At 46.1% G+C, this 20,376-nt stretch overlaps 2 protein-coding genes across 2 annotated transcripts in view; one reads left to right on the top strand and one right to left on the bottom strand.

Annotated features, from left to right (window-relative positions):
- Window positions 1–12,228, bottom strand: part of LOC111971477 (proline-rich protein 12-like) — a 91,848-nt gene extending 79,620 nt beyond the window's left edge. Inside the window, 1 exon segment of the mRNA XM_023998271.2 lies at window positions 12,088–12,228. Within this exon segment, the coding sequence (XP_023854039.2) occupies window positions 12,088–12,228 (141 nt within the window).
- Window positions 12,229–17,378: 5,150 nt separating this feature from the next.
- Window positions 17,379–18,525, top strand: LOC111971479 (complement C1q-like protein 4). The gene has a single exon (XM_023998272.2). It carries the CDS (start codon window positions 17,482–17,484, stop codon window positions 18,151–18,153), a length of 672 nt encoding a protein of 223 aa, XP_023854040.1. The 5' UTR covers window positions 17,379–17,481; the 3' UTR covers window positions 18,154–18,525.
- The last annotated feature ends 1,851 nt before the right edge of the window (window positions 18,526–20,376 follow it).

A 20,376-nucleotide genomic window follows, 5' to 3' on the forward strand; every position in this document is an offset into this window, starting at 1 on the left:
GGATATAGACACCAGGGCTATGGAGAGAGGGGGTTTACCGGATATAGACACCAGGGCTACTCTGGTGACAGTGATATGGACAGGAAGACAGGACCTCACTGGACTACTCTGGTGACAGTGATATGGACAGGATAAGACCAGGAAGACAGGACTACTCTGGTGATAGTGATATGACCAGGAAGACAGGACCTCACCGGACTACTCTGGTGACAGTGATATGGACAGGATAAGACCAGGAAGACAGGACCCCTTATATAGGTAGGAGTTACCTAATGTCATTTTTTGGTGAGTACACATTTACAAAAGAATATGAACAAGAGACATTGTGCAACCAAACAGAGTTGACTCATGCTTGTCTGAAGGAAGAACGGTGTCTGTGTGGAGTCTAGAGTCGCTAGGGTAACGGGCCTGCCTGCTTGGAGAAGAGGGGGAGGAGCAGACAGGCCGAGAACTGAGAAAAACAGAAAATCAAGATCGCAGTGACAGCTGTACAGATACCTCATCCAAATGGGCTTTGACTTCTGAAACATGGCAGAAAGCTATCACAATGATGCCCCCGTCACCTTCTTCATTCGGCCACTTACTTAGATAACTAGAAAGTTAACCTTTTGGGGGTCGCGTTAAATGAAGAATTCTGCGTTTCCAAGCAGCAAAAAAAATTAAAAATAAAACGCATAACAAATATCTTATGCTCTAAAACGTTTCTGATTGTAATTTCTGCTCGGCCTCAGACTAATGTTGTGCTTCAGTTGCTTTTCTCCACTCAGATGAGAATTCATGACGAGGTGTTGTATCAGCAGACAGCGCTCAGACTGATGTGTAGCTACTTTTCTCCGGTGTAGCCAGTCTACTTCTCTCCGGTGTAGCCAGTCTACTTTTCTCCGGTGTAGCCAGCCTACTATTCTCCGGTGTAGCCAGCCTACTATTCTCCGGTGTGGCCAGCCTACTTTTCTCCGGTGTAGCCAGTCTACTTCTCTCGGTGTAGCCAGCCTACTTCTCTCCGGTGTGGCCAGCCTACTTCTCTCCGGTGTAGCCAGCCTACTTTTCTCCGGTGTACCAGCTCTACTTTCTCTGTACGTGTAGCCAAGCCTACTTTCTCTGTAGCCAGTCTACTGGTGTAGCCTAGGGCCCTACTTTCTCCGGTGTAGCCATCACTTTCTCTCCGGTGTAGCCAGTTCTACCTCGTTTTCTCTCCGTGTGGCCAGCCTACTTTTCCCGGTGTAGCCAGTCTACTTTTCTCTCGTGTACCAGTCTACTTTCTCGTGTAGCCAGTCTACTTTTCTCCGTGTATCCAGCCATTTTCTCCGGTGTAGCCAGTCTACTTTTCTCTCTCGGTGTAGCCAGTCTACTTTTCTCCGTGTAGCCAGCCTACTGTTTCCCCGGTGTAGCCAGTCTACTTTTCTCGTCGAGTGTAGCCAGTCTACTTTTCTCCGGTTGTAGCCAGTCTACTTTTCTCCGGTGTAGCCAGCCTACTTTTCTCCGGTGTAGCCAGCCTTACCTATTCTCCGGTGTAGCCAGCCTACTTTTCTCCGGTGTAGCCAGCCTACTTTCTCCGGGAGCCAGCCTACTTTCTCCGGTGTAGCCCAGCCTACTTTTCTCCGGTGTAGCCAGCCTACTTTTCTCCGGTGTAGCCAGCCTACTTTTCTCCGGTGTAGCCAGCCTACTTCTCCGGTAGCCAGCCTACTTTTTCCGTGTGTAGCCAGCCTTACTTTTCTCCGTGTAGCCAGCCTACTTTTTCTGTTAGCCAGCTACTTTCTCCGGTGTAGCCAGCCTACTTCTCTCCGGTGTAGCCAGCCTACTCTCTCCGTGTAGCCAGCTACTTTTCTCCGGTGTAGCCAGCCTACTTTCTCCGTGTAGCCAGCCTACTATTCTCCGGTGTAGCCAGCCTACTATTCTCCGTTGTAGCCAGCCTACTTTTCTCCAGTTCCGTGTAGCCAGCCTACTTTCTCCGGTGTAGCCAGCCTACTTTTTCCGGTGTAGCCACCTACTTTCTCTCCGGTGTAGCCAGCCTACTATTCTCCGGTGTAGCCAGCCTACTATTCTCCGGTGTAGCCAGCCTACTATTCTCCGGTGTAGCCAGCCTACTTTTCTCCGGTGTAGCCAGTCTACTTTTCTCTATCAGCCCAAACTAGGCTAAAGTCTACCAGACTGTGTTGTTCAGCTATCAGCCCAAACTAGGCTAAAGTCTACCAGACTGTTGTTCAGCTATCAGCCCAAACTAGGCTAAAGTCTACCACACTGTTGTTCAGCTATCAGCCCAAACTAGGCTAAAGTCTACCAGACTGTGTTGTTCAGCTATCAGCCCAAACTAGGATAAAGTCTACCAGCCCAAACTAGGCTAAAGTCTACCAGACTGTTGTTCAGCTATCAGCCCAAACTAGGCTAAAGTCTACCAGACTGTGCCTTTCAGCTATCAGCCCAAACTAGGCTAAAGTCTACCAGACTGTGCCTTTCAGCTATCAGCCCAAACTAGGCTAAAGTCTACCAGACTGTGTCTTTCAGCTATCAGCCCAAACTAGGCTAAAGTCTACCAGACTGCACTATCAGTACAGGATTGCAGCATAACGGCGAGTTGCAGGTTTACTCAGTCTCATAGCAGTGTGTCATGACAATTATATGTTCTGAATCAGGGGAAGAAAATCCAATATAAAACGAATGTTCCCTCGGTTGTTGTGACTGATGCTCCTAGTAGAATCTCAATCCTCGTTTGTACTCTCTCCTCACCTCCTTCTCAAAACCCACTGGAGGAGAAGGTCAGAGGGGAGCCAATGGTTTTTGAGAAATTTGGCCATAATAATTATTACAGTGGAATCTGCATCAACAGCAATTTCAGAAAAATCCTCTGCAGTATCATCCACAGCAGACTCCAACATTTCCTCAGTGAAAACAATGTCCTGAGCAAATGTCAAATTTAATTATTACGAAAATAACGTACGACAGACCACGTATACAATCTGCACACCCTTATAGATGCAACCGATGTGAAATGGCTAGCTAGTTAGCGGGGTGCGAGCTAATAGCGTTTCAATCGGTGACGTCACTCGCTCTGAGACCTTGAAGTAGTTGTTCCCCTTGCTCTGCAAGGGCTGTGGCTTTTGTGAAGGGATGGGTGATGATGCTTCGTGGGTGTCAGTTGTTGATGTGTGCAGAGGGTCCCTGGTTCGAGCCCAGGTAGGGGCGAGGAGAGGGACGGAAGCTATACCCGTTACATAAACAAACAAAAGCAAAGTCTTCATGTTTTGTTGATTTCAAGAAAGCTTTTGACTAAATTTGGGGTGAGGGTCTGCTATACAAATTGATGGAAAGCTGTTGGGGGAAAAACATACGTCATCATAAAATCCATGTACACAAACAACAAGTGTGCCGTTGAAATTGGCATAAAACACACACATTTCTTTCCTCGGGGCTGTTGGGTGAGACGTGGATGCAGCTTGAGCCCCACCCGCTTCAATATATCAACGAATTGGAGAGGGCACTAGAACCGTCTGCAGCACCTGGCCTCACCCTACTAGAACAGTCTACAGCACCCGGCCTCACCCTACTAGAACAGTCTGCAGCACCCGGCCTCACCCTACTAGAATCTGAAAGGTCTTCTATGCCATCAAAAAGAACAGAAAAAACTCAACATCCCAATGAGGATCTGGCTAAAATTATTCAATCAGTTATAGAACCCATTGCCCTCTATGGTTGTGACACGACGTTGCCCTGTTGGGGGAGGTTTATGACCCCCCCCCCCCCCATAAATACCCTTCCCCCGTTTTCTCTCCNCTTCCCCCGTTTTCTCTCCACTCTACAGAATGGACTCTTGGAAAGCCCTTTGTTAACATAGAGAGTGTATTGTAACATCAAAAGGGAACAGAACAATCTGTATGTAATCCAACCAGTTGAAAGTTGGTACTTAAAGAATATGATGTCAGATCAGTTGGTGTCTGAGACATGATTACTGATGATAGGACGACATAAACTGTATCTTGGAAAGTCGACACATTCTGGTTCACATGGAATTGTTGTGTCATTTAAAATGTTGAAATATTAAACTATTTGTGAAAAGATTAAATGTAATTTTAGTTTTTAAAATGAGAGAATAGTTTTCATAAGGGAAATATGCTCAAGTGGCCTCGCCCACGTGAATAGGCCTTTTGTCCATTTCTGTAAGAACCCCCGTGACCCAATTCACGGCGAACTAAGCCAACCTCAGCGTGAGCTCTGGTTGCAAATGGTTGAACGACTACAACCTAACGAAATTAACATTGTGTTCCCGATGACCTAAGGACTGATGTCCATATGTTTAGAAGGGCGAATTTCAACGTGGAGGTGACGATCGCCACGCTGGAAGGATGAATTTCGACTCCACCAGCCAGAATATAGCATGAGGTTATATTATGGCAACTTGGTATGAACTTTGAACTCTTATTCACTTAAGTGATACATCTGGGCCTCCCGGGTGGCGCAGTGCTCTAGGGCACTGCATCGCAGTGCTAGCTGCGCCACCAGAGTCTCTGGGTTCGCGCCCAGGCTCTGTCGCAGCCGGGAGGTCCGTGGGGCGACGCACAATTGGCCTAGCGTCGTCCGGGTTACGAAGGGTTTGGCCGGTAGGGATATCCTTGTCTCATCGCGCTCCAGCGACTCCTGTGGCGGGCCGGGCGCAGTGCGCGCTAACCGAGGGGGCCAGGTGCACGGTGTTTCCTCCGACACATTGGTGCGGCTGGCCTCCGGGATGGAGGCGCGCTGTGTTAAGAAGCAGTGCGGCTTGGTTGGGTTGTGCTTCGGAGGACGCATGGCTTTCGACCTTCGTCTCTCCCGAGCCCATATGGGAGTTGTAGCGATGAGACAAGATAGTAATTACTAGCGATTGGATACCACGAAAATTGGGGAGAAAAAGGGGGTAAAATTGAAAAAAAAAAAGTGATACATCCTAGACGTTGAGTTATCAGCAGCAGCTGTAAACATGGCTTAGGAAAGGACGGACAATCTCTTCAGAACGACAGGGTACTACAACGTATCCATTCTACCACACGACGACAGACTACAACGTATCCTCTCTACCACATGACGAGTACTACAACGTATCCATTTCTACAGCTACGACGACAGAGCTACAACGTATCCATTCTACCACGACGACAGACAGACTACAACGTATCCATTCTTACCACACGACGACAGACTACAACGTATCCGTTCTACCACATGACGAGTACTACAAGTTCCTTCAACGTACCATTCACCACAACGAGACAAACACAACGTATCCATTCTACCACACGACGACTCAACTACAACGTATCCATTTTCTACCACACGACGACAGACTACACAACGTATCCATTCTACCACACGACGACCACATACAACGTATCATTCTACCACACGTACGGACAGGACTACAACTTATCCATTCTAACCACACGACGACCAGTACTACAACGTATCCATTCTACCACACGACGACAGACTACAACGATCCTTCTACCACACGACGAACAGACTACAACGTATCGTTCTACCACATGACGAGGTACTACAACTTATCCTTCTACCACACGACGACAGACTGACAACTAATCCATTCTACCACACGACGACAGACTACAACGTATCCATTCACACACGACGACAGCCACTACAACGTATCCATTCTACCACAGACGAAGCGGTACTACAACGTATTCCTTCTACCCACACACGACGACAGGACTACAACGTATCATCTCTACCACACGACGACAGACTACAACGTATCCATTCTAACACACGACACAGACTACAACGTTACTCCATTCTACCACACGACGACAGACTACAACGTATCCATTCTACCACACGAAGACAGACTACAACGTATCCATTCTACCACACGACACGACGTACTACACGTACCCGTTCTACCACACGACGACGGTACAGACAACATATCCGTTCTACCACACGACGACAGACTACAACGTATCCGTTCTACCACACGACGACGGTACACAACGTATCCATCTAACCACCACGGACGACAGACTACACGTATCCTTCTACCACACGACGACAACTACAACGTATCCGTTCTACCACACGACGACAACTACACTATCCTTCTACCACAGACGAGTATACCGTATCTCTACCACACGACGACAGACTACAACGTATCCATTCTACCACACGACGACAGACTCAACGTATCCATTCTACCACACGACGACCAGACTACACTATCCATTCTACCACACGACACAGACTACAACGTATCCATTCTACCACACGACGACAACTACAACGTATCCATTCTACCACACGACGACAGACTACAACGTATCCATTCTACCACACGACGACAGACTACAACGTATCCATTCTCCACACGCGACAGACGTACAACGTATCCATCTACCACACGACGACGTTACTACAACGTATCCATTCTACCACACGACGACAGACTACAACGTATCCATTCTACCACACGACGACAGACTACAACGTATCCATTCTACCACACGACGACAGACTACAACGTATCCATTCTACCCACACGAGACAGACTACAACGTATCCATTCTACCACACGACGACAGACTACAACGTATCCATTCTACCACACGACGACAGACTACAACGTATCCATCTACCACACGACGACAGACTACAAACGTATCCATTCTACCACACACGATCACACTACAACGTACCATTTCTACCACACGACGACAACTTACAACGTATCCATTCTACCACACGACGACAGACTACAACGTATCATTCTACCAAACGACACAGACTCACAACGTATCCATTCTACCACACGACGACGGTACTACAACGTATCCATTCTACCACACGACGACAGACTACAACGTATCCATTCTACCACACGACGACAGACTACAACGTATCCATTCTACCACACGACGACAGACTACAACGTAATCCATTCTACCACACGACGACAGACTACAACGTATCCATTCTACCACACGACGACAGACTACAACGTATCCATTCTACCACACGACGACGGTACTACAACGTATCCATTTCTACCAACACGACGACAGACTACAACGTATCCATTCTCACCACACGACGACAACTACAACGTATCCATTCTACCACACGACGACAGACTACAAACGGTATCCATTCTACCACACGACGACAGACTACAACGTATCCATTCTACCACCACGACGACAGACTACAACGTATCCATTCTACCACACGACGACAGACTACAACGTTATCCATTCTACCCACACGACGACAGACTACAACGTATCCATTCTACCACACGACGACAGACTACAACGTATCCATTCTACCAAGACGACGACATACTACAACGTATCCATTCTACCACACGACGACAGGTACTACAACGTATCCATTTCTACCACACGACGACAGACTACAACGTATCCATTCTACCACACCGACGACAGACCACAACGTATCCATTCTACCACACGGACGACAACTACAACGTATCCATTTCTACCACACGACGACGTACTACAACGTATCCATTCTACCACACGACGACAGACTACAACGATATCCATTCTACACACGACGACACTACAACGTATCCATTCTACCACACGACGACAGACTACAACGTATCCATTCTACCACATCGACGACAGACTACAACGTATCCATTCTACCACACGACGACAGACTACAACGTATCCATCTACCACACGACGACAGACTACAACGTATCCATTCTACCACACGACGACAGACTACAACGTATCCCATTCTACCACACGACGACAGACTACAACGTATCCATTCTACCACACGACGACAGACTACAACGTACCATTCTACCAACACGACACGACTACAAGTATCCATTCTACCACACGACGACAGACTACAACGTATCCATTCTACCACACGACGACTACTACAACGTATCCATTCTACCACACGACGACACAGACTACAACGTATCCATTCTACCACACGACGACAACTACAACGTATCCATTCTACCACACGACGACAGACTACAACGTATCCATTCTACCACACGAGACAAGACTACAACGTATCCATTCTACCACACGACGAGACTACAACGTATCCATTCTACCACACGACGACAGACTACAACGTATCCATTCTACCACACGACGACAGACTACCAACCGTATCCATTCTACCACACGACGACAACTACAACGTATCCATTCTACCACACGACGACAGACTACAACGTATCCATTCTACCACACACGACAGACTACAACGTATCCATTCTACCACACGACGACAGACTACAACGTATCCATTCTACCACACCGACGAGCAGACTACAACGTATCCATTCTACCACACGACGACAGACTACAACGTATCCATTCTACCACACGACGACAGACTACAACGTATCCATTCTACCACACGACGACAGACTACAACGTATCCATTCTACCACACGACGACAGACTACAACGTATCCATTCTACCACACGACGACAGACTACAACGTATCCATTCTACCACACGACGACAGACTACAACGTATCCATTCTACCACACGACGACAGACTACAACGTATCCATTCTACCACACGACGACAGACTACAACGTATCCATTCTACCACACGACACAACTACAACATCCATTCTACCACACGACGACAGACTACAACGTATCCATTCTACCACACGACGACGATACTACAACGTATCCATTCTACCACACGACGACAGACTACAACGTATCCATTCTACCACACGACGACAGACTACAACGTATCCATTCTACCACACGACGACAGACTACAACGTATCCAATTCTACCACACGACGACAGACTACAACGTATCCATTCTACCACACGACGACAACTACAACGTATCCATTCTACCACACGACGACGGTACTACAACGTATCCATTCTACCACACGACGACAGACTACAACGTATCCATTCTACCACACACGACAGACTACAACGTATCCATTCTACCACACGACGACAGACTACAACGTATCCATTCTACCACACGACGACAGACTACAACGTATCCATTCTACCACACGACGACAGACTACAACGTATCCATTCTACCACACGACGACGTACTACAACTATCCATTCTACCACACGACGACAGACTACAACGTATCCATTCTACCACACGACGACAGACTACAACGTATCCATTCTACCACACGACGACGGTACTACAACGTATCCATTCTACCACACGACGACAGACTACAACGTATCCGCCCAGAAATATAAGGACAAGGGAGATCTCTGCCCAGGCTTCCATCTTCGACCAATCTATCGAAGCGCAGCTCAGAGTAAATATTTATTGCATTTTCCTTTTCCGAATGGGCGGTTATTTAGAATACATAAGACTCTGTAGTTACGATACCATAGCTTCATAAGGTCTGATAGAGACCCAATCCTTTTGTTCCTCAGTCTTCCCGCGCTTTCATTCAAACCCAACCCCCTCTCTTTGTGTAACCAGCTGTCATATCTGTTCTGTCCGCTAGGGACGTTTTCCTTTATGACATAATTAGTCATCAAGGTATGATTGTGATTAGTTAGGTATTTAGTAAATAAATAATTAAACCAAATGTTGTATTGCTGATTGAACTTGTTAGCCAGGGTTCGTAAAGATAACCAAGAATTTTACGACGTTCAGATGAGACTGAATAAGGTGACGATTAAAAATGGACTGCTATAAAATATTACCAGGTCTTTAAGAGTTTATTCGGAAGACAACAGCTCTACAAACATTCTTCCGTGGTGCCCTGACTTCCTAGTTAATTACATTTACATCATTAGTTTAATCAGGTAATATTAATTACAGAGAATTGATTTGATAAAATAGCATGTCATAAATCACTTAATCCATAGTAAAGGCACGGCAGTTGTGAGGTCTGGAGTCCACTCACCAACCAAAAATTCATAAAATGGGACAAACACCCAATTGAGACTGCATGCAGAATCCTGCTAAAATACACTGGGTCTCCCGAGTGGCGCAGCGGTCTAAGGCACTGCATCTCAGTGCTAGAGGCGTCACTACAGACACCCTGGTTCGATTCTTACATTTACATTTAAGTCATTTAGCAGACGCTCTTATCCAGAGCGACTTACAAATTGGTGCATTCACCTTATGACATCCAGTGGAACAACCACTTTACAATAGTGCATCTAAATCTTTTAAGGGGGGGATTCCAGGCTGTACCACAACCGGCTGTGATTGGGAGTCCCATAGGGCGGCACACAATTGGCCCAGCGTCGTCCGGGTTTGGCCGGTGTAGGCAGGCATTGTAAATAAGAATTTGTTCTTAATTAACTGACTTGCAAAGTTAAATAAAGGTTAAAAAAATATATATAAATGCTTTGTATACAACACAAAACCCCAAACAATCCATGCAGAGCAGAATTAGGACTTTACCCGCCAGTTATCAAAATCCAAAAAAGAGCTGTTAAATTCTACAAACAAACCTAAAAAGGAATCGATTCCAACATTCCACCACTGAGCCCTCAACTACTCGGCGATTAACCTAAAAAATATGCCCCTCAGCCAGCTGGTTCTGGGGCTCTGTTCACAAACAGACCCCACAGAGCCCCAGGACAGCAACCAAATTATGAAAAAGTAAAAACTACTTGACAATGGAAAGAATCAACCAAAAATACAGAGCAAATTGGAACTATCTGTCCCTAAACAGAGAGTACACAGTAGCAGAATACCTGACCACTGTGACTGAACCAAAACTAAGAAAAGCTTTGACTATGTACAGCCTTGCTATTGAGAGAGGACGCCATAGCCAGTCTTCTGTTCAGAGCCAGGTCTGCCCATGTGCACACTGCCCACAAAATGAGGTGGAAACTGAGCTGCACTTCCTAACCTCCTGCCAAATGTATGACCATATTAGAGACACATATTTCCCTCAGACCTACAAAGAATTTGAAAACAAATCAAACATTGATAAACTCCCATGTCTGTTAGGCGAAATACCGCAGTGTGCCATCACAGCAGCAAGATTTGGTGCCCGTTGCCTTGAAAACAGGGCAACCAGGAGCATAAACAACATTGTATATACCACAAATATGTATCTGTTAATGTATCTTCCCGTACTATTCATGGGACTATTTGCACATTGCTAAAACACTGTACATAGCTGATAACACTTGAAATGTCTATATATTGTTTACCTTTTTCAGCGCAATATTTACTGTTATTGGTTTTTTGTTGATGTTTCGTCTTTTCACTTTTGTTCATTTCACTTGTTTTGGCAATGCAACACGTTTCCCATGCCAATAAAGCCCTTTGCATTGAATTAAGAGGAGAGAGGACGCGAGGAGTCTGCAACTGAGATCATCCCCGTGTGTGTGAAATGTTCCATACAACGGTGTGATGTGAGAGGAATGTCCATAGACTGTGTATAATATGACAGATTTGATCACACATCACCCGATTGCAGTTTATTCTGCGGCCAAATATCTCGCATTGGCGGACAACAGAATCAAACTAACTAGAGACGATTAAAGCTGTGTCGGAAATGATCAGGTTACTGTGATCTTGTATCTGTGAGTGGAGTGGTCAAACCCACTGCTGGCACCAACTAGCAACGCCAACACGGTCCATTCACAAATACTTTGCATTGGACTCGCCACCCAGCAATGCTGACATACACACGTTATCCGTAGCACACATAACTAACATACTGCAATTATTAGCCATGAGTAAAGTCGTAGGTATATATATTTTTTTAACGACATTAACAGAACGAACAAGCAAACTGGTGTGGTAACGAGCCTGGTCGAAACAGTGCGGCTGTCTACGGTAAGTAGACTAGTTAACGTTACCCCCGCTTAGCTTGGCATTCGCTGAGTTTTGAGCAGCGCACATAACCGACAGTTTTCTTATATATTATATTCCTACCTGCACATAGTTGCTTTCGCAGTATTCGGCAACTCTTTCGAGATTCCTAAAACTATCCAGTAACGCTCTCCGACCTGCTGGAATATCTTCTTCCAAAAGCATTTGTAGCTCCGCCATCTTTACATTATTATGCTACACTGATGCGGTTCTGGACACAAGATCTCACGACTTGACCAATTTGACTTCAGATTCTGACGTTTCTCGTAAAAGTTTTGGGCACCCTGAGTTGCTCCTCTTCTTCTTCTTCATCTGCTGCTTCTTCTTCTTCTTCTTCTTCGGGGGGTTTAACGGCGGTTGGCATCCAATATTGTCCATTATCGCCTCCAACTGGACTAGAATATAAATATATTATACTTTGTGATACAAAAGAGGGGAAAACTACAAAATAATACCTATATAAAAACATACAAACACCCTTCCAACGAACCCTACACTCATTAAAAACCCACTACCACATTCCACTACATTAACCCTATCTGCTCCTGCACCATGTCAGGGGGTAAAGACACCAGGCAACAGGATAGATAATAGACAGTAACAGCAGTATACTGTAGGTAGGGGTAAAGGATAGATAATAGACAGTAACAGCAGTATACTGTAGGTAGGGGTAAAGGATAGATAATAGAACCAGTAACAGCAGTATACTGTAGGTAGGGATAAAGGATAGATAATAGACAGTAACAGCAGTATACTGTAGGTAGGGGTAAAGGATAGATAATAGACAGTAACAACAGTATACTGTAGGTAGGGGTAAAGGATAGATAATAGACAGTAACAGCAGTATACTGTAGGTAGGTAAAGGATAGATAATAGACAGTAACAGCAGATTACTGTAGGTAGGGGTAAAGGATAGATAATAGACAGTAACACAGTATACTGTAGGTAGGGGTAAAGGATAGATAATAGACAGTAACAGCAGTATACTGTAGGTAGGGTAAAGGATAGATAATAGACAGTAAAGCAGTATACTGTAGGTAGGGGTAAAGGATAGATAATAGACAGTAACATCAGTATACTGTAGGTAGGGTAAAGGATAGATAATAGACAGTAACAGCAGTATACTGTAGGTAGGGGTAAAGGATAGATAATAGACAGTAACAGCAGTATACTGTAGGTAGGGGTAAAGGATAGATACTAGACAGTAGCAGCAGTTATACTGTACGTAGGGGTAAAGGTTAATAATAGACAGTAACAGCAGTATACTGCAGGTAGGGTAAAGGATAGATAATAAACAGTAACAGCAGCAGAGAGGACTGTGTTGACCCCTAGACCAACCTGTTGGGGACATGTGTAGTCCAGAGAGGACTGTGTTGACCACTAGACCGACCTGTTGGGGACATGTGTAGTCCAGAGAGGACTGTGTGTTACCACTAGACCAACCTGTTGGGGGACATGTGTAGTCCAGAGAGGACTGTGTTTACCACTAGACCAACCTGTTGGGGGACATGTGTAGTCCAGAGAGGACTGTGTTGACCACTAGACCAACCTGTTGGGGACAGTGTAGTCCAGAGGACTGTGTTGACCCCTAGACCAACCTGTTGGGGACATGTGTAGTCCAGAGAGGACTGTGTTGACCCCTAGACCAACCTGTTGGGGGACATGTGTAGTCCAGAGAGGACTGTGTTACCACTAGACCAACCTGTTGGGGGACATGTGTAGTCCAGAGAGGACTGTGTTGACCCCTAGACCAACCTGTGGGGACATGTGTAGTCCAGAGAGGACTGTGTTGACCCTAGACCAACCTGTTGGGGGACATGTTAGTCCAGAGAGGACTGTGTTGACCCTAGACCAACCTGTTGGGGGACATGTAGTTCCAGAGAGGACTGTGTTGACCCCTAGACCAACCTGTTGGGGACATGTGTACTCCAGAGAGGACTGTGTTGACCCTAGACCAACCTGTTGGGGGACATGTGTAGCCAGAGAGGACTGTGTTGACCACTAGACCAACCTGTTGGGGGACATGTGTAGTCCAGAGAGGACTGTGTTGACCACTAGACCAACCTGTTGGGGGACATGTGTAGTCCAGAGAGGACTGTGTTGACCCCTAGACCAACCTGTTGGGGACATGTGTAGTCTGAAGGACTGTGTTGACCCTAGACCAACCTGTTGGGGGACATGTGTAGTCCAGAGAGGACTGTGTTGACCACTAGACCAACCTGTTGGGGGACATGTGTAGTCCAGAGAGGACTGTGTTGACCCCTAGACCAACCTGTTGGGGGACATGTGTAGTCCAGAGAGGACTGTGTTGACCACTAGACCGACCTGTTGGGGACATGTGTAGTCCAGAGAGACTGTGTTGACCCCTAGACCAACCTGTTGGGGACATGTTGTAGTCCAGAGAGGACTGTGTTGACCCTAGACCGACCTGTTTGGGGGACATGTGTAGTCCAGAGAGGACTGTGTTGACCCCTAGACCGACCTGTTGGGGGACATGTGTAGTCAGAGAGGACTGTGTGACCACTAGACCAACCTGTTGGGGGACATGTGTAGTCCAGAGAGGACTGTGTTGACCCTAGACCAACCTGTTGGGGGACATGTGTAGTCTGAGGGACTGTGTTGACCCCTAGACCAACCTGTTGGGGACAAGTGTAGGCCAGAGAGGACTGTGTTGACCACTAGACCGACCTGTTGGGACATGTGTAGTCCGAGAGGACTGTGTTGACCCCTAGACCAACCTGTTGGGGACATGTGTAATCCAGAGAGGACTGTGTTGACCCCTAGACCGACCTGTTGGGGGACATGTGTAGTCCAGAGAGGACTGTGTTGACCCCTAGACCGACCTGTTGGGGACATGTGTAGTCCAGAGAGGACTGTGTTGACCACTAGACCAACCTGTTGGGGGACAGTGTGTAGTCCAGAGAGGACTGTGTTGACCACTAGACCTACCTGTTGGGGACATGTGTAGTCCAGAGAGGACTGTGTTGACCCCTAGACCGACCTGTTGGGGGACATGTGTAGTCCAGAGAGGACTGTGGTTGACCACTAGACCAACCTGTTGGGGACATGTGTAGTCCAGAGAGGACTGTGTTGACCCCTAGACCAACCTGTTGGGGACATGTGTAGTCCAGAGAGGACTGTGTTGACCCCTAGACCAACCTGTTGGGGACATGTGTAGTCCAGAGAGGACTGTGTTGACCACTAGACCAACCTGTTGGGGGACATGTGTAGTCCAGAGAGGACTGTGTTGACCCCTAGACCAACCTGTTGGGGGACATGTGTAGTCCAGAGAGGACTGTGTTGACCACTAGACCAACCTGTTGGGGACATGTGTAGTCCAGAGAGGACTGTGTGACCACTAGACCAACCTGTTGGGGACATGTGTAGTCCAGAGAGAACTGTGTTGACCACTAGACCAACCTGTTGGGACATGGTGATCCAGAGAGGACTGTGTTGACCCCTAGACCAACCTGTTGGGGACATGTGTAGTCCAGAGAGGACTGTGTTGACCACAGACCAACCTGTTGGGGACATGTGTAGTCCAGAGAGAACTGTGTTGACCACTAGACCAACCTGTTGGGGACATGTGTAGTCCAGAGAGGACTGTGTTGACCACTAGACCAACCTGTTGGGGGACATGTGTAGTCCAGAGAGGACTGTGTGACCCCTACACCAACCTGTTGGGGACATGTGTAGTCCAGAGAGGACTGTGGTGACCCCTAGACCAACCTGTTGGGGGACATGTGTAGTCCAGAGAGGACTGTGTTGACCACTAGACCAACCTGTTGGGGACATGTGTAGTCCAGAGAGGACTGTGTTGACCACTAGACCAACCTGTTGGGGGACATGTGTAGTCCAGAGAGGACTGTGTTGACCCCTAGACCAACCTGTTGGGGGACATGTGTATCCAGAGAGGACTGTGTTGACCCCTAGACCAACCTGTTGGGGGACATTTGTAGTCCAGAGAGGACTGTGTTGACCACTAGACCAAACTGTTGGGGACATGTGTAGTCCAGAGAGGACTGTGTTGACCCCTAGACCAACCTGTTTGGGGACATGTGTAGTCCAGCAGAGAGACTGTGTTGACCCCTAGACCAACCTGTTGGGGACATGTGTGAGTCCAGAGAGGACTGGTTGACCCCTAGACCAACCTGTTGGGGGACATGTGTAGTCCAGAGAGACTGTGTTGACCCCTAGACCAACCTGGTGGGGACATGTGTAGTCCAGAGAGGACTGTGTTGACCACTAGACCAACCTGTTGGGGACATGTGTAGTCCAGAGAGGACTGTGTTTACCACTAGACCAACCTGTTGGGGGACATGTGTAGTCCAGAGAGGACTGTGTTGACCCTAGACCAACCTGTTGGGGACATGTGTAGTCCAGAGAGGACTGTGTTGACCCCTAGACCAACCTGTTGGGGGACATGTGTAGTCCAGAGAGGACTGTGTTGACCACTAGACAACCTGTTGGGACATGTGTAGTCCAGAGAGGACTGTGTTGACCCCTAGACCAACCTGTTGGGGACATGTGTAGTCCAGAGAGGACTGTGTTGACCACTAGAGGGTGGTTTTAACCTTCCTGAGTCTGAGGGTGGTTTTAACCTTCCTGAGTCTGAGTCCGAGGGTGGTTTTAACCTTCCTGAGTCTGAGGGTGGTTTTAACCTTCCAGAGTCTGAGGGTGGTTTTAACCTTCCAGAGTCTGAGGGTGGTTTTAACCGTCCTGAGTCTGAGGGTGGTTTTAACCTTCCTGAGTCTGAGGGTGGTTTTAACCTTCCTGAGTCTGAGGCTGGTTTTAACCTTCCTGAGTCTGAGGGTGGTTTTAACCTTCCTGAGTCTGAGGGTGGTTTTAACCTTCCTGAGTCTGAGGGTGGTTTTAACCTTCCTGAGTCTGAGGCTGGTTTTAACCTCCTGAGTCTGAGGCTGGTTTTAACCTTCCTGAGTCTGAGTCTGAGGGTGGTTTTAACCTTCCTGAGTCTGAGGGTGGTTTTAACCTTCCTGAGTCTGAGGCTGGTTTAACCTTCCTGAGTCTGAGGGTGGTTTTAACATTCCTGAGTCTGAGGGTGGTTTTAACCTTCCTAGTCTGAGTCTGAGGGTGGTTTTAACCTTCCTGAGTCTGAGGGTGGTTTTAACCTTCCTGAGTCTGAGGCTGGTTTTAACCTTCCTGAGTCTGAGGGTGGTTTTAACATTCCTGAGTCTGAGGGTGGTTTTAACCTTCCTGAGTCTGAGGGTGGTTTTTAAAAAGTGCCCATCACACAATTTGTTTGGTTAGAAATGTTTGATATAAATTATTTTCAAGGCTACTTACTGAACTTTTCTGTTTCAATAAAATACATCATTTGAATAACAAACATAATTGTGGAAATTCATATTTTGCAGCAAAATACTTTAATCTCAAGAGAAGACAGGTTAAATGTTAAGTAAGGTTTATTGGTCTCTAAGCGACTGGCTACTCCATGTGCTGGAGACAAACACTGTCCCAAAAAATTACCACATTTCGCAACACTAGCGATAAAGAATTGCGAAATAAAGGGAATGTACAAAGGAGTGTCTGAAACAGGATCTACATCCTAGCTGTATAAAAATAGGAAGATAAAACTCCAGAATCAAGACAGGTTCCTGAATACAGGGAGAAATGAATACTACTGCATTTCTGTTGGTTTCCCTGTGCTGCTGCTGCTGCTGGCTGTCTGCGGCTCAAGAAGAGACCAAAAAGACTGAAAATGAAGATAAAGAATGCCAGACATCACAAGGCTCCTGCTACCCTGACTTGTGCAAGCTGCTGAGAGACTTCGGTGTCATGCAGGAGAAACTGCGAACCACGGTGGAAAAACTGGGAGTCATGGAAACCCAGCTCAAAGTTAGCGAGAATCAACTTGAGGAACTGAAAAATAAGGAGAGAAGGAAGGTGATCTTTTCGGCTGGCCTGGGCGGGAATGGGCACACCGGACCAATCGACCATGACACTACCCTGATCTACAAAGAGGTCATCACTAACATCGGCGGTGCCTACAATCCAAGTACAGGGGTATTTGCTGCCCCTATTGCAGGGGTCTACTACTTCAGTTTCTTCTACCATGCCGGAGGAAGTCAAGCTAAATACATCTCCTTGTTCAAGAATGGACAGCGCATGGTCAGTTCCTCTGATCACCAGTCTAGCAGTGATGGAGCTGACAACGGGGCTAATGCAGTCACTCTACAGCTGGAGTTGGGGGACCAGGTCTTCATACGCCTAATGGCTAACACTCACGTGTGGGACTCTGTAAACCACACCACCTTCAATGGGTTCCTGCTCAAACAAGTGTGACGATAAATACATTGGTAGCGTTGTCCTCTGCTTTCTACTGTTGATGATATTATTATTGTGAACGGCTAATCTTTCTCACATACTGTAACTCCTGTATCCTAATTCTTGATGTAATCTATATATCCATCATAATTTATTCAATATAACCATCTTATTCATCATCCTGTAGTCTATATATCCTTTTTTGATGTATTCAGGCTGACAGTGTTGGTAAAATACATCGGTAGGCTAGCGCTGTCCTTTACTTTGTAGGTTGTGTGACAGCATCTTCTTTTGTTTCTAATGTGATGACTGTGTGTTGTTACACTCGTGTTCAACACCGAGACAAAACACCATTGTTGAAAAGCAATAAAGTCTTTAAAAAAAAAAAAGAGAAGGAAAGAATGTCTTGCCTGATTCCAGTTTTTCACAATTAATTAATTAACACACGTTGGATGAAACTACATTTCAGGTTCTCTAAACTATAAACACAAATCCCCAAACCAGTTAGGCAATTTACCCACAACCCCACAGATGTCTCGCAAAATGAAACACAAACTATCAAAATCATGTACTCTCTGCTCAAAATGAAACTCTGCAAACAAATGAGACACACCAAATGAATCTAACTTCGTGACACACGAGATCACGCTAATGTGACATATTCAAAAACACTACTATTTCAGTGTAAAGATTAACATTTTGTTGTTATACTGTATTTTGTTTGTGTGTACTGTGGAAGCTAGTGTAATATATATGTCATATTTCTAAAACAATTTTCCACGACAGTACTTAAACAAGAAAGGAACACAAATGCACAAATGTAAGTTCTATATTTCAATATGACTCAATAGATGTCAAACAGCATACTGTAAGCACACATACTGTAAAATTGCAAACATACAGTAAATATAATTTGCATAATCAAATGAAGAAAAATGTGCCTATTGTACTACTGTATTGTACGTAAGATCAATCGAAGAGAATAGATAAAGAAACTGTCAAAATACAGGCAAATCAACATCATAAGTCCAGAAACAAATACTTCATTGCGAAAACAAAATCAATCATGTCTGTTGTTTTTGTTCCGGCCACAGATTTTCATCAACATTACAGGCGATATTCTCCTTGGCCCGACAGCGGGGGAAATATCTTCTGGCATGACGCATCCCCCCCTGACAGGACTCTGCTGGAATGTCACCACAGGCCTCCTCCATGGCCTGGAGAAGGGCCACACGTTCATGGGGTTTGGAATCATACAGCTTCCGCCATGCTGAAAATAACTCCTCAATGGGGTTAAGAAACGGTGAATATGGTGGGAGATAGAGAAGTGTAAACCTGGGATGGTCATGGAACCAGTTGCGGACTTGAGTGTGTGTACTTACACAAGTTAGTATGGTGGTATAGTGGTTAGGGTAGTATGGTGGTATAGTGGTTAGGGTAGTATGGTGGTATAGTGGTTAGGGTAGTATGGTGGTTAGGGTAGTATGGTGGTATAGTGGTTAGGGTAGTATGGTGGTATAGTGGTTAGGGTAGTATGGTGGTATATGGTTAGTATGGTGGTATAAGTGGTTAGGGTAGTATGGTGGTATAGTGGTTAGGGTAGTATGGTGGTATAGTGGTTAGGGTAGTATGGTGGTATAGTGGTAGGGTGTATGGTGGTTGGTGGTTAGGGTAGTATGGTGGTATAGTGGTTAGGGTAGTATGGGGTTAGGGTATTGGTAGTATGGTGGTATGGTGGTTAGGGTAGTATGGGTGGTATGGTGGTTAGGGTTATAGTATGGTGGTATAGGTGGTTTAGGGTAGTATGGTGGTATAGTGGTTAGGGTAGTATGGGTGGTATGGTGGTTAGGGTAGTATGGTGGTATAGGGTTAGGGTAGTATGGTGTATATGGTAGTAGTATGGTGGTTAGGGTAGTATGGTAGTATGGTGTAGGTAGTATTGTGGGTATAGGGTATGGTGGTATGGTGGTTAGGGTAGTATGGTGGTATAGTGGTTAGGGTAGTTATGGTAGTATGTGGTTAGGGTAGTATGGTGGTATGGTGGTTAGGGTAGTTATGTGGTGGTATAGTGGTTAGGGTAGTAATGGTGGTATAGTGGTTAGGTAGTATGGTATGTATGGTGGTTAGGGTAGTATGTGGTGGTATGGTGGTTAGGGTAGTAATGGTGGTATAGTGGTTAGGGTAGTATGTGGTATGGTGGTTAGTGGTAGTATGCGTGGTATAGTGGTTAGGGTAGTAATG

This window comes from Salvelinus sp. IW2-2015, linkage group LG13 (assembly GCF_002910315.2).
Source record: "Salvelinus sp. IW2-2015 linkage group LG13, ASM291031v2, whole genome shotgun sequence".
Taxonomy (NCBI): Eukaryota; Metazoa; Chordata; class Actinopteri; order Salmoniformes; family Salmonidae; genus Salvelinus; species Salvelinus sp. IW2-2015.